Source organism: Wyeomyia smithii, chromosome 2 (assembly GCF_029784165.1).
Source record: "Wyeomyia smithii strain HCP4-BCI-WySm-NY-G18 chromosome 2, ASM2978416v1, whole genome shotgun sequence".
NCBI classification, from domain to species: domain Eukaryota; kingdom Metazoa; phylum Arthropoda; class Insecta; order Diptera; family Culicidae; genus Wyeomyia; species Wyeomyia smithii.
In genome coordinates, this window is record NC_073695.1 from 33,970,675 (window position 1) to 33,985,843 (window position 15,169).

At 37.4% G+C, this 15,169-nt stretch overlaps 1 protein-coding gene across 3 annotated transcripts in view; it reads right to left on the bottom strand.

The window, feature by feature from the left end:
* Positions 1–15,169, bottom strand: part of LOC129720979 (semaphorin-2A) — a 248,267-nt gene that overhangs the window by 156,935 nt on the left and 76,163 nt on the right. Inside the window, exons 2-3 of one of the 3 annotated variants that reach the window (XM_055672967.1) lie at positions 6,584–7,040; positions 6,001–6,537 (exon numbers count right to left, since the gene is read on the bottom strand). The exons of 1 other annotated variant lie outside the window; for it this stretch is intronic. In XM_055672967.1, the coding sequence (XP_055528942.1) occupies positions 6,001–6,199 (199 nt within the window). In that variant the 5' untranslated portion in view covers positions 6,200–6,537; positions 6,584–7,040. Of the gene's footprint in view, positions 1–6,000; positions 7,041–15,169 lie in introns of all 3 variants that reach the window. One more of the 3 variants, XM_055672968.1, reaches the window with a different exon arrangement.

Here is a 15,169-nt window from a genome sequence, read left to right on the forward strand (position 1 = left end):
ATAACTCTAGATCCGTCGAAGAACTAGAAAAGTTCGCTCGACGGATGGCGTTGTGATATGTTATGTCAGTGTCATTCAGGTTTTGTCCAACGATAATTAAAATTATGTTTATGATCGCATGAGTAATAAACCTATCTTTGTTCAATGCTAAAGCGTTTCCTTTGACGATGTTGAAATTTTAAACTAAAAAGTAAGCAGCGCGGAAGAAGACAAACGTATACTATGCGGACTATGCGAGGTTCAAGTTTTCAAATGAACAAAATGGGTGTAGAGGTTTGAATGAAACTATACATCGACGGAAGAATTCCACCACATTGACAAAAAAATGAATGAATTTGCTCGTTTTTCATTTGCACTACGAAAGCTCTGAAGATGGATCTGCGAACTCTCGCGGCCACGTGGTCTCTCTCAAATTTCAATGACGTCGAGAGAAGAAACAGAGAGGCATAACGAAACAGATTACCAGACACTAAATAGAGGTGGTGTGTAATGAATGTTTTCTCTCGCTGACATCGGTTTTGTTCAGCAGAAAGTTTGAACCAAAAATGTCATTTTTACGCGAGGCGTCGCATTAGTAGTGGTGAGCATAAATGGCTGCGTCTACCCTGCCGCACTTGAAGGTGCAGAGAAGTGTTGAACGATGGTTAGTTCAGGTGAAAAGTCTGAACAAACGGTAGTCATTATTACGTGTGGGTTGCGTTGCGTGTGAGTTGTATGGCGTAGTCTGAAGTGTAGCCCATCAGGTTACACTCTTCACGGTGCGTAATTTTCTCGATCTTCGGTCGAATCATTTCCGGAAATGTAGTTTTGCCGTTTACCGATTGTTTGAAAAAAAACCTAAATTGTGTGATCTGGTCTTTCTCATACGAAATCTATTATATGTTAAAATCTATTAGCATATACGTTTTAACTCTAAATTACAGCCTGATAATAATAAAGAACAATTTTTTGTTTCGATAGATATAATAATATTTTGGTAACCAGCTTCGCAACTGTATTCGACTGTTGGGTATTTTAGAAAACGGAATGATACCTGAAGATCGGGAATGGGCCTTAGAACTGTAGGGAACGGTTGAAACGCATGGTAAATGCCCAAAGGTGTGAGTCCTGACTAGAATTAAAATTCCATATTTTCTCGTCTCAGGAATATGCTACTACAACTACCCTCTGAATAATGAAACAAAAAAGCTTTCAACGGCAGCGACAACTGTATGTCGTATACAGTAAGGTCGCTTTTTACGCGGTTTTTTTACGCGGGTTGCTTTCCTCCATTACTCAAAAACGGTACAAGATATCGACCTCATTTCAATCACGTTTTCCGTTTTAGGCCACGAGTGATCATATATCAGTTTAAAAAAAAATCACAAGTTTTGGTGTAAATACTCAAAATTTAAAATATTGAATTTTGGTCTCTAGATTGGTCACTATCATATTCAAACGAAGTTTTAACGTTCAACACATCCAACGCCGCGTACGGTCGATGTTGACAACAAGAGGTAAACAATGTTCAAAAATTTAAATAATAGTTTTTTAAGTATTTTAATATGAAGTATGCCTACAAAAACTACATATTCGTGAACCACAAATTAAGAGCTTTCGATTGATGTATTTATCATCGTTGTCCGATTCATTTGAAGCGAAATCATTTTCAGAGATGGCTTGACTCAGTTTTCTGAAAATTTCTCAGAAATTACTCAACCACAAATTACCACAAATTGGATTTTGAAACCACAAATTAACCACTAAATATTGGTGCTAAAAGAATTAAAAAAAAAAATACTTTGTCAAGCCATCTTGAAATGAGCTACACACTCGTTAAACGTTAAAAATAAATTCAATACTTTGCAATTCAACAGATACTCTTCAGAAAAGATTACCTGTTGAAAGCGGAAAATTTCCAATATCTCTCGGTAGTCTAAGACAGCGGTTCTCAACCTTTTTTTATTCGCGTACCCCTTGGCGATATTTTTCATATCGATTGTACCCCCTGGCTTGGAATGTTTTCATGAAGGAGAGAGTAGTGGTAGTTGTGGTAGTCTTGCTACAGTCATGTTTTAAGAGCAAGATTGAAAAACAAATAAAGTATTTTTGAGAAAAATTGCTTTGTCCGCCATTATTGATTTTTCTTTCGCGTATCCCTTGAAGGCTTTCGAGTACCCCCAAAGGTACGCGTACCCCAGGTTGAGAACCGCTGGTCTAAGACAAGCCTCGAGCTGTTGGTAAAATGAACGTTCTGTAAGGCAGTTCAAGTCGTACTGTTAAACAGAAACTTATATTTTGAATTATACAAATGTCACTCCCATGAATATATTTTTAAGTAGGTACATCAAAACATGAATATATGAATAACATGGAAGGTGATTTTATTCGATGCGCGCTAAATGTTATCATTTCCAGTTATTGCTTCGTTTTCTGATCAACATGACAGTCTCGTTTTTAGTTTTTGACGTAGAATTACGTCTTACGGCAACATATATATGAATACAAATTTAAAAACGGTAAAGATCTAGAGCGTCACGAAAATTTTCTGTTAATCTGTTAATTTCCAACGTTAATTCCTTACTTCATGAGCTAATCAATGTTTAGTTTATGACTTACATTTCAGGTTCTAAAGTAGGCAATGTAGGTGATTTTTTCGTGGATGCGAAAAATGAACACAGGCTGAGGACAGACTTAGAAAAAAATTCTCTCGTCCAGACGGGACTCAAACCCGCATCTCCGATGTCTCCGGTATAGTGTTTTGGCCAGTTAAACTACTGGGGGGAAAGTTTCCTCTAAGTCTAATATCGATCATCCTTCACTATTGCGCTATACTCCATGCACGCCTCGATCAAACACACACACTGTCTTGTAAAGATTAATTTTGTAAGTGAGTGATTCTATGTTGACACCTCGGTGGGTTCTGACGTCGGAGAAGTGTATGATGAATGTTGAAAGTTGAAAAATGAGAGAAGATTTAAGTGATGAAAGATTGACGCATTAACGTAAATGATGAACGAATAGAGAAGAACGGGGAATGATGCGGTGACCGAATTCCCCCCACCAGGAAACTGTACCGCGAGTGGTTGGTTCAGCCGAAATGCATCTTAAAGAATGATGAGACAAAACACCGTGGTGGAATCAGCAATAATCTTCTGAGTGATGATAAATTGCAGTGAGCTTTCTCAAATGAAAACACATGATGAAAGATGAAAGAAAAAATAACATATCTGGCAACACTGCCACGCAGAATTGTATTTTTTTTGATTTCTTGAATAATTTTCTTCAAATTGCATTATTCAGAATGTCCATAATCATGCCAGTTTTGAAGATATTACCAGAACAATAATCAGCAATCGCAGTGTTCGTTCGTTTGAAGGAATTTTGGTGCAAAACGAACTGTTCTATATGAGTATTTTTAAAAGAAAAATACAACAGTTTCTTAAGAACGCGGTAGCTCGAGTTTTTCTAATAACACCTCAACGTAATAGGTATTTTTAGGGTAAAATTTTCTCAGCAGCACAATATTAGCAGAATAATAATAATAAAAAAACAATAACTCGAGTTTTGCTCATGATACCTCGAGGCAATAAGTGTTTCTTTTGTAAATTTTTCTCAGAAACACGATTGAACTGTTTAATTTGAAATAAAAATATTTTTCGAATGCAAAAACAACATATCTGGCAACATTGTCGCTCAAAATTTATATTTTTTTTTGGAATCTTCAACTAATTATCTTCAAAATTCATGCATCAATTTATTTCTAAACATCATGCTTTTAAAGTTTTATTTAAAAAAACAAGACTTTTTGACGAGAAATTGCATTTTGCATACGACGGCAGCAACAGTTACCATCGTACACTGCAGGATATTATGAGAGCACAGCGGAAAGCAAATTTAATTATGCGCGGCCAAGCAAAATATTCATTGCTTCCGGTGGTGGAGCGATCATCAGCGTTCTGTAGCACACATATCGAGCTGCAGATCATGAAATCGATTCTTTACAGAACTATAAATGCTTGAAGATAACAGTTATGAGAATTTTCACAATTACTATTAATGTGAAATGTTCATCTATTTTTCAATAATCATTTTTACAATAAACGACCAGGGCAAACCAAAGACAAACGGTAGTGTTGCCTATGAACAGTTTATCACAGCAAGATATAACCCTCATTTCAAGGATTATCACTGCTAAATTGAGTGATTTTTCGGTTTAATTGTTTCTTTGTGCCCACTCGAACACCGTTACCAGTCAAATATTAGTAACGAAAATTAGTTAACCTGAGAACCAGAGTGATTTTCGTATCGGGAAAGCAAATCTTTTGATGCTAATGAAAATCACTCAGTAGTATCGAAGGGGTTTTATTTTGTTTCTCTTTCTCTAAGCTGCGTGGCCACGCCCTAATGGCAAAAATCTACGCTTAGCTCGATACAAAAGACTGCGTGTAGAAAATTCATCTTCAGTCTAGTCAGCATACGAGTCATCTTCCAATCACTGCGGAACATGTTACCTTTATTTTGCATACGGCAGCAACAGTTACCATCGTACGCTGCAGAATATTTAGCTGGAGGGCACAGCGGAGATAAAACTTTATTATGCGCGGTCAAGCAAAATATTCAATACTACCGATGGTGCGATCATCAGCGTTCTGTAGTACAAATTTCCAACTGAAAATTATGGAATCGGTTCTTTCCAGAACTATATATGCTTGAAGATAAGAGTTATGAGAATTTTCGCAACTACTACTAGTGTAAAATTTTCATGTATTCAGGCATCGTTAGTTTTACAATAACGACCATCAAATAGAAACGGTAGTGTTGCCTATAAACAGTTTATCGCAGCATATAATATATACATTTTAGTCCTACGTCACTATTCCATACAGGGGCTGTATACCTTGTAGTATTTTTAAATTGAATGAAAAAAATAATTTTGGCCAAAGTAGATGAAGCAATCTGGTTGTCTAATTTAAAATATCTTTAAGTTTGAATTTAGTTTTTAGCAGCACTCTTAACGATTCCGGAAAGGTCAAATCAATGATCAAACTTTCGGCTCAATCAAATCCACAACCGAATCGATACATTTTAAGTCATACATTCAAATTAAAAATCCATAAAGTATCATTATAAGCCCATTAGCGATAGATTACTGCTAATGGCAACAATACTCCGTCTATCTGCCGTCGCCACATTACTGGGTCTGTGAAATGAGTCATGTGTTCAATTCTGCTCGTAGCACTTTTTCTCTGCTGCTGCTGCTGGCCATCGAATGCAGCGCCACGTTGCGTCCTAGACAGAGGGCGTCAACAAGCAGTACCGTTTGTGGTGTCAGGCCACCTCAAATGTGTCGCTTTGTACGTTACTATTCAATTCAATTCTTCCGACTCCAGCGTGTCCCTATTGAAAACACATGTCGCGCGCTCGAATGTACCACAATCCAACACCCAGCGCTTTAGCGGAAAAACGGCACCGAACAAAGCGTGCAGCAGCTCATCATCATCCGCTTCGATTGCTTCAAATGCGGCTGCAGTTCCGTTTTTCAGCGCATCAGCGCGCCACTACGGACTGATGAGTTGGAAAATTTCTGCAATGGAAGTAGAATGGAGCGGGCGAAAAAAAAAGAAATGCGACACTCTTCCAGCGCGCGTGTGTCTCCATTCGACTGCGTCGGGGACGGCGGAAGACGAACTTATCGAATCCAGATTGCGGCCCAACATCTGGCGTTTCTGACCCCGAAAGAGACGCGCACCGGATAACGACGACAACCGCAGCCGATCGGTTCCCGGCATTCGGGGAAATTGATTTCGAATCGAAATTTGATCGCTAGCTTGTCTGACTGATATGCTTGAGACGATGACGATGACGACGGTTATTGATTTCGATGGATTACGGATGTGAACCGCAGCTGCTGAGATATTTTAAAGTTTTTTACCATACGAAATTGATTTTGATCGAGGTTTATTAATTTCAAACTAGCTTATTCGAACAGTCCCATTTATGAGTTGATCGTTAACTTACCTCTGTGATGCCTCAGGTGGTGCTGCCCGTTGCTGTTTCCTCCGCAGCATGGCTGCTCGTAGTAAAAGTTCCAGGTATTCTCATAATCACACCGCACACCGGCAAGCAGCGACACCGCGCAGAGCAGAGTCACTGCCACCGATCCTACCACAGCCGTAGGCAGCGAACTCACCGGTCCTGCCTTGAACATGGTTTTCATGGTTAAGGAACTTCACTTTCTCCCTCCTAGTCCCTTGGAAGTGGGGAAAAATTGGTAATGGCTTGCACAAATTTGAGCAAAAATATTCAATTTCCCGACAGTGATTCCCAAACGATTCATAAATTCACCGCACTTCTATTGCATTGCTTCCCCCGGCAGCCGACTGTTGGGCTAACTTCATGTGTGCGCCGGGTCCGGGGATCGATATACCAAACAAAAAAACAAACTTTCTACCGAAGAATAATTTACATACTTTTCGCTCTTATTCCCATTTCTTCTTTTACAACTTTTGCAAATTTAATACATTTTTTTTCGCCAACTTTCCACCTTTCGTTCCACTGTGTAAATAACAAATTTATAATTGATGCCCTGCTATTGATACACCTTCCTATCCTCCCTACACATGCATTTCACGTCCACCTATGCATAAATTCAGGGTGGTAAATGGCATTCCATGCCGGTGCTTCGACTCCTAGCGGACGCCCGCGGTACTATTAATTCATGGAACAACTTTTTGCTCCGGCATTACTCCAAATTCACCCCGACCTCTCTGGGCCCCGAAAACAGAAACGTTTTTTTTTTTGCTATTGCTGGTTTGTCTGACTGCGTTACTGCCGCCACCCCGGCAATGTTTGTAGTAAAGCCTTGCTCCGGTTTTGGACTGTTGATTTGTGCGTCGGTGGCAACCCAGACGGTAGCCGCGTTACAGGCGGATTGACGGTTTTGTACGGTTTTTGACCCCTGCTAGTAGTGGTGGCGATGATGAACGAATCAATGAACCGGTGGAGACGCACTGCTTTCTGTTGTAATGAATCGCTGCTTTTAGGTGGGTATCCTACGCCTGAAATGTGCAATGTTTCGTTAGAGTGGGATCGAAACGGACGACTTGTTTGGGGCTCCAGCATTCACAGGTATAAGCGATCGATTTGTTAAGTGTGTTTGCGATAAATGTTGGTTGGTTTTCAAACTGTATTTGAGGAGATTGTTTGAGTTTGCATTATTGCGTTGACATTAAAATACTCCATGATAAATAACGGACTATTTTAACTTTAGTTTATGGTACGATGTAGCAAAGAATATTTAAACAAATTATAAAAGTATACGAAATTTTTTGTCAGCCATCAGAGGCGAACGTGAATAAAAACATGGAATTGTATGTTTTAAATGTACTGTCACATTTGAAACATGCAATTCCACGTTTTCATTTCACAGGTTTAGCTCCAATCAACACATAACACAATTCTTCTCTGAAAGAAGTCGGTTCCTAATTTGGAGCCAAAAAATATTAATTGAGCATTGTTGATATAACAGGCAAAAACGAGTTTGAATTCACTAAAGTACGAGTTCTTATGAAAACTTGATTTTCTCCAAATCTGTGCATGCTAGAAAAAATCTTTCACCATCTTTGGATTCAGAAGACGTCACTCTAAAAATATGGAGCTTGAAAATTGAAGAGCTAAGTTGGGAGACTGGAAAAATCAGGTTTCCATGAAAATACGTACTTTGGTGAATTAAAACTGGTTTTTCTCGAAATGTTTGCATGCAAAAATAAATTTTTCATCGCATATGGATTCAGGAGATCTTACCGCAAAAATGTAGAGATTAAAATTTTAAGAACGGATTTGTTGTTTGATTTTTTATTAAAATTCGTAGTTTTGAGAATTTGTACTGAAATAATTTGGAAGCTCCAAAATTCACTTTTACATACCATATTTCATCCACCTGACATGATTTGATACATGGAGCAATTGATACATATGAAGATTCCCAGTGTTTTTCAATCTATTTAAAAAATTAAAAAAAAAACACAGACATATTTGCGTCTCACTAAAACGGGTAGGGGTCCAGAGGGGTGGCACCTTTACCAAAACTTAGAGCAACTATTCCCCTTGAAAAAAATTCCAAATTTTCCCAAATCGGCCGTTCCAATGCTTTTCAAAAAATGCATTTTCAAAAAATAAGTTTCGTCCCGGGTCTTTACGCCCCGGGTTAATAATCCCTTTTGCCTTTCTCCTAGAAAGGTATAGCAATCACTGAAAAAACCAAAGGTATAAAAGTGCTCCAAAGGGTCGAATCTCGTATATCAATCGACTTAGTTCGACGAGCTGAGCATTTTCTGTATGTGTATGTGTGTGTGTGTGTATGTATGTAACGGTCTCCCAATCTCACTCGATTTTCTCAGAGATGGCTGGACCGATTTTCATGAAACTAATTGCAAATGAAAGGTCTAGTTGCCCCATAAGACCCTAGTGAATTTTATTGTAATCGGATTTTTAGTTTCGAGGTTATGTATCAAAATGTGAAAATAACAAAACTTCATTATCTCAGAAACTACAAAACCGATTTGAACAAAATTGGTATCAAAAGAACGGGCTTGTTTTTTGAACCATTTGTGAAATAATTTTATAATGATTGGACATGTAGTTCAAAAGTTATGGAAAGAAACGTGTTTCAAACACTGTTTAAACTCACTCACTTTTCTCAGAGATGGCTAGACCGATTTTCACAAAATTAGTGTCATATGGAAGGTCTTGTTACCCCATAAGACCCTATTGAATTTTATTGTTATTGGACTTTAAATTTGTCCGTTATGTATAATAATGTGAAATCAGGCTATGACAAGAAACATGTTTCTAACACTGTTTGAGCTCACCCACTTTTCTCAGAGATGGAAGGACCGACTTTCACAAAATAAGTTGCAATAGAAAGGTCTAGTTGCCTGATAAAACCCTATTGAATTTTAATATAATCGGACTAACTTTTGTCTGTTATGTATCAAAATGTAGAAGTTATGAAACTCCATTATCTCAGAAACTACACAACCGATTTGAACGAAATAGGTACCAAATGAACTGGCTGTCTTTAAAACCCCTAAATAACGAATTCCATGATGATTGAACATGTAGTTCGAAGGTTATGAAAGGAAACGTGTTCAGAAAACTTTATCAAATTCACTCGTTTTGCCAAAGATGGCATCACTGATTTCAATAATCTTAGTTTTAATTTTGAGGTTTAGTTGCTTTATTGGTACCCATTTAATTTGATTTTAACACTTGTTGACAAAATCTAAAAAAATGCTGCTCTAAAGCTCATAATAGTTGCCCTAGAAAGAAAAGAATTCACAGGAAAAGCTATAATTTTTCATTTTTTCTTAGTTTGACCTTCGGGGCAACACTTGTGTTGACCAGTGTAATCGGGCTTTTATTTTATCCATTATGTGTTAAATTGTAAAAATATTGAAAATCTCTTCTTTCAAAGATTACACGACTTATTTAAAGAAAACAGGTGTCACAAATTCGGATTTCAAAATGAAGTATGAAGTTGATTCCTGGTCTCTGAGCATTATCCCGGGTACTGAAAAACTCACATTGGGTAATGTTTGTCCCTTTTAGACTGGTAGAAACCGGAAGCTACTGTCTAGAAATTTAAAATGGCGTCTGAAGATGATTTCTGGCCTCAGGGTATCATACCGCTTCCCCAAATCGTATTGGATGATATTTGTCACTTTAGGCTGTTGATCGGAAACTGTCGCCATCTTCGCCATAGAAATACCCAGATCAGGCAGTTCGACGATTTTATGATGGATTTTATGATTTTATGATTACCATGCAACCAGAAATGGTCATCTGGATCAAAAATTGGGTTTAAGGTCGGATTCTGGCCACTGGGTATAATCCAGGTTTCAAGAACCCATATTGATTGGTATTTGGCCATTAATTGGATGCCTCTCAGAAACGGTCAGTAATATCAACTGCGTTAAAGAATTTCAATTTCACTGATAAGATCATTCAAACTAATGTATAAGGAACAACATTTGATTATACATTATTTGAAATCTACTGACTAACGTTGACTTAAAGAATCTGAAAACTTATAAGCAGTATATGAGTACAAATCGATTATACCACAATCAAAAACAAATTCGCATCATATAGTTGAAAGAATTTAATGTTATTTGCATGTATATGTGTTAATTTATATTCATATCGTCGGTTTCTTGCAACACTGGCACAACTCAAAAAACATAGTTCCGAGAAAAACGCGTTTGAAAATTTGCGTCAAAAATTTATTTTTGGATTTTCAAGAAAACTTTGAAGTTTAAGATTACCTTATTTAACACCTAGATCCTTATTTAACACCATTGGGTCTGTTATGCACATATTACGTGCTCACGTTGTCCAAGTTAAAACATTATTTTTACTAACTTTATGGAGAAATTTCGATTTGTGCAGCAAAGGCACTTCTACTCATAACTCTAGTATTTTTGTGATTTTCGAAATGGGATTTCGTGTAATGAAACTTAACAGTATTTGGCATCGTTTGCCATGAAAAACTCAAAAATGCAAAATTTTGAGATGTGCCAGTGTTGCACAAAGCCCATGATATGTTAAATTTTAAATGTTCGGTATAGTTGTGCTATTGGCTACCAAAAATTTTTTGTTTAGAATGAATAACAAATCCAGCAGAAATAATCAAGGTGTATTTTTTAAGTGTTGGAGTAAATCTATTTTAACAAATAATAAGTTCGAAGGAGAAAGGCTGGGTCTCACCGCTAGGTGGATTAATTTAGGTTTTTTGTAAGATTTGGACCACTGCGACCATTATTTTGATCTTTTGTGGTATACCTATTTTTTAGTCAAGGTACTCGTGGCAGACATCTCACTGTTGCACCCTTTCTCCCAATGTGGCCCAATTTGATTTAGGTTAGGGAGCCAAGGGGGGCGGGAGAGTATCATCGTTTTGTGACTAGCTGTTTCAAGGGGGTCCCCCCTTGGGGTTGAATTTAAATCGACATAGCATTTTTTTTTTTGAAAGACCGAATTTCTTCAGCAGGAAAAATTTATGCTAAAAATACAATCAAATATCGCATTGCAGCGAGAGCTGTCGACAACCGTTTATCTTTCACTGCGAAAACAACTGCTCTCACACTGGTGGGGTAAGTGACGCACTTTCTTAAAGAAAGTAGCAAACCGTGTGTATCTGAGTAACTTGCAAAACAACACCGCAGTAAATTCTGAAATATCTCTTCCGAGAGTTAATAAATTGGTGAGAGCTTCCTCACACGAAAGGACATTAAGCACAATTGTGTGTCTCTTTAACATATATCGAATGAGGGGAGCATCTAGGTAGAAAAGTAGATTGCGTTGTTTGTTTTGCATCTCGGAACTGAAAAAAAATCCAGTCGTCCGTGACGCATGTTTGCTCTTCGAATACTTTAGATTCTATCTCAGAAGTGCGCACCGCGGTGCACTTCTGTGTATTCTCACTAGAGCAAGCATGTGTACTTCATGAAGTGTACAGACCGCGACTAAAATTGAATCCCCTCAACCCATAATGAAATGATGATATGGTGCATAGGTTTCTGGAAGAAAACAAACACATAACTAGACATTTCAGCTCTGAGAAGCGATTCGCTCGTTGCGTTTGTCTCTCCATATGCCGGTCGTTAGGGGAAGAAAGGATAGTAACAGGAGAATATCATGTCACCTGAGCAGTGAAAGGGAAAGTGTGAGGGAAGGGACTACTTCGGCAGTGGTTGAGTTGAGCGAGAGTAGGAGAGCATACACTGAAATTTTCTTTATTTTTCTGACAAATAATCATATTCATGAGTCAAATGAATAAGAATGTAACAAGATCTGATCGCTCTGTGTAACAGAGATTAATGACTTTATATACCGAGTTGCGCACATTGAGAACCACTCGTTGTGGTGTACACTAATGAATAGAAATATGTCGTGAAGAGGAAAGCAAAGAAAGTGCACCATCACCGATTTTTTTTTTTGCATACTGATGACGATATCAACGCACCTCATGCTTGCTTTATATGTATTCATTAATCGCAAGAGGTGATTTTTCTCCTTCGCTGCACTAGAGTTATTCACCATTCTTGCTCCGCTCAGCTGTGGTGAAAGCAGTAAGTGTTTTACTTTTTCTGCGAGCGGCAGAAACACAGGACAAAGCAGAAGAAAAAAGTCTGGTGCAAGAAATCGCTACACGCAACGCTTCTGCTGAACAAGAAGTAAGTGGTAGATTTCTGCTTTTTCCACATATTGAGGAGAACAACAGCCTGCTTGACGATTCCCTTGCATTAGGTTCAAAACCGCTCAAAGTTTAAACAAGAAATAAAAAAATTTCTGCAGAAATTCAATAATACCTGTTGATAATTGAAATAACTAAGCTCAAGTTAATTTTCAGACGGACTTCGAAACAATCACTATGAATCTTCATAAACATTTTTTTAAGTATTGATTGAAGCTTTTAAGAGGTTTAATTAAAGACTGTCCAAAGGCGGCACTGGGCAAGAGGGTTAATCAAGTAAAACAATGCAAAAAAAATCTTTTCTATTTTATCTATAAACCATTTTTATACGAATTCAATTTGAATCGATGTCAACTTTGCTTAGATTTCAAGCAATTCCAGCAAAATGGGATAGTTTCAATATTTTTTATTATCATTCTTTTTTGTCATCAGATACGCTTCTACCAAAATGCGAAAAATATAGTTTTATAAAGTTCCCCACTGCACTATTGAAAAATTTCGAGCATTTTTTTCAACTCAAACTTAGACTCAGGATAACAAGATATAATAACATCTAATATATTCTTTTCCGAAGACGGGCTGATATCAAACGACTTGAAATCGACTTTCAATGCGATTTTGAATTCTAAGATGGCGATTTCCAGTTACAGATGTGAATATTTGTATAAGCTCAATGATACTAAAGGGTGTTACGGTCAAAAATATGTCAACTTCAATTTGCCTGATTATTTTTGTCAAGTATCGAAAAAAACTGAACACCTCTCATTTCAAAGATGTGTGTGTATAGTATCATACCTTATGTTTGATTTTGACATTTGCTTCTCACTAGTAAAAATGGCTTGCGTATCGCGAAAATCCGAGCTAAGGGCACGCCAAGATGGCAAAATTATTGAATTTGGCCAAATCAACCATCACCAATGTAATTAAATTGTTTTGAGCATGTTTATAGACTGCCAGAAAAACATCAGGGAGAGCTTCAAGCGCCAACTTTTCCTTCAGAGATGTCGTCTACCACTGTGAATCGAGTTGAAAAACGAGATGGACTATCGACTTGCAAGAAGGTGGTGGTTCCAAATTGTGACAATAAAGAAAACAAGTCGGCCAGACAACGATTATGGTAGCTTGCGAAATGTGACGAGGAAGAGGGGGAGGAGTGGTCAAGCCAAGCTACGTAGCAAATTTAAAACTAAGAATTACATGTAGTAGTGTTGATATGCCACCGTTTGTGACAGAACACACACTATTAATTCTGAATAGATATTAGTAAGTAATGGATTCATCACAAAACATCTCCTTCTATTAAAAAAAACTAAGAATTCCTGCTGATACTGCAATGGATTTTTCTAATTGTTTTTTTTTTATCACTGTTTCGGCTATTTAGGCTTGTTTTTTTTTTCTCTTGTCTTTTCTTGTTCATTAATGATACGATGTATGTTTTAGATGGGGGTCAAGGGGGGGGGGGGGGGGTCAACTTTGTGACAAAATGCTACGATGCTCCATTATTATTGATTTGAACCTATGATTCACTCACAAGTTACGTAAAAAATATAGACTGATATAACATCACAAGTGTATCAACAACGTCTGAACTGTACGATCTTGGTTGTATTTAATCGACGGGGCTATAACATTGTAGAACATCGTTTAACTCTATATGGAAAAATAAGAAAATTAAATGCTGGATTTCATCGAAAATTTGGACCACCCTAATTTGCGATTACAGGCAAATGTGCGCTCCATCACATGTAACAACTTTGCAGAAGAAAGTTTTTTTCTAGAATAATACTGTCGAGCTCTGAATCCAAATGTCCCCCTAGAAGGCTGTCGAATAATTAACTTAGCGTCTCCACCGTTTAAACTATGAAAGGAGGCGCACGGTTAACGTTCGCGTTGGAGTGAGTGTAAGCTTTTGTCGTGTAACTTAACTTGATAGACTTACCAAAACTCACAGGAATGGTTAAATAGCTATAAACTTTCATTTTATTCCAGTTTGAACCTTAGGGCTGCATTTTTTATCGACCAATGTAATGATTCGTTTACACTGATAAATACGGGTTTTGCCTTAGAACTCAAACTAGAATGAAATGAGAGATTATAGCTTTTCAACCAACCCTGTGAACTTTGGTGTCCCTAGAAGAGATAACTTTTTCAGACACTCATAAGAGTTTTCCCATAAACCACCGGAGAAGCTACGAGCCTGTCATGTAATTACTCAGCGACCTTTGGTATTTGCTAGGGGCACCTTAATTCACAGAAATGGTAAAGCACTATACCTAATCTTTTTAGGGCAACTGTTTTTACTTTTGTCAACCAGTGTTATTATATTATCACTATTATATATCACTCAGTAGATAGTAATTTTATCTTCATTAGAGCAGACAGTGTATGTAGTTAGGAAAAAGATGAACTAAAAATTTGATATAGGCTTGGAAAAATTTAACGCATCCAGGCAAGTCTTAAACCCACGATATCCTTGTCTCCAGCATGTTTCATTAAAATAAACTACTACGGTACCTTTCCAAAATCTATAACCTATCACATTCCATACTGCTGCCTGTTCTATTGCTCACCTCCGTGCAAGCGGTATGTTCGTGACTGAGAGGAATGTCTCATCAAACGCAAAAGAGTTAGCTGTAGCTGATAAATCTTATAAACCTACGTAATCGAGTGTTGTGCCTGCCAACGCGACACAACAACAACATTCCATTTGGTTTTCAAAATTCTTAATAATGATCTTATTCTCAATTTCTATATGCATTTGAAAATAGCACTTTTTCGATACACTTTTCACAATATGCCTGTAAACTGACTATGTAACTACGCGACGGCAAAGTTCCCGTTTATATACAATTAATACCATAAATCAGCTCAAATTAATCAAAGTTTCGGTAATTTTTCTGTGGTCTACCGTAATCTAAAACATGTTCCTCG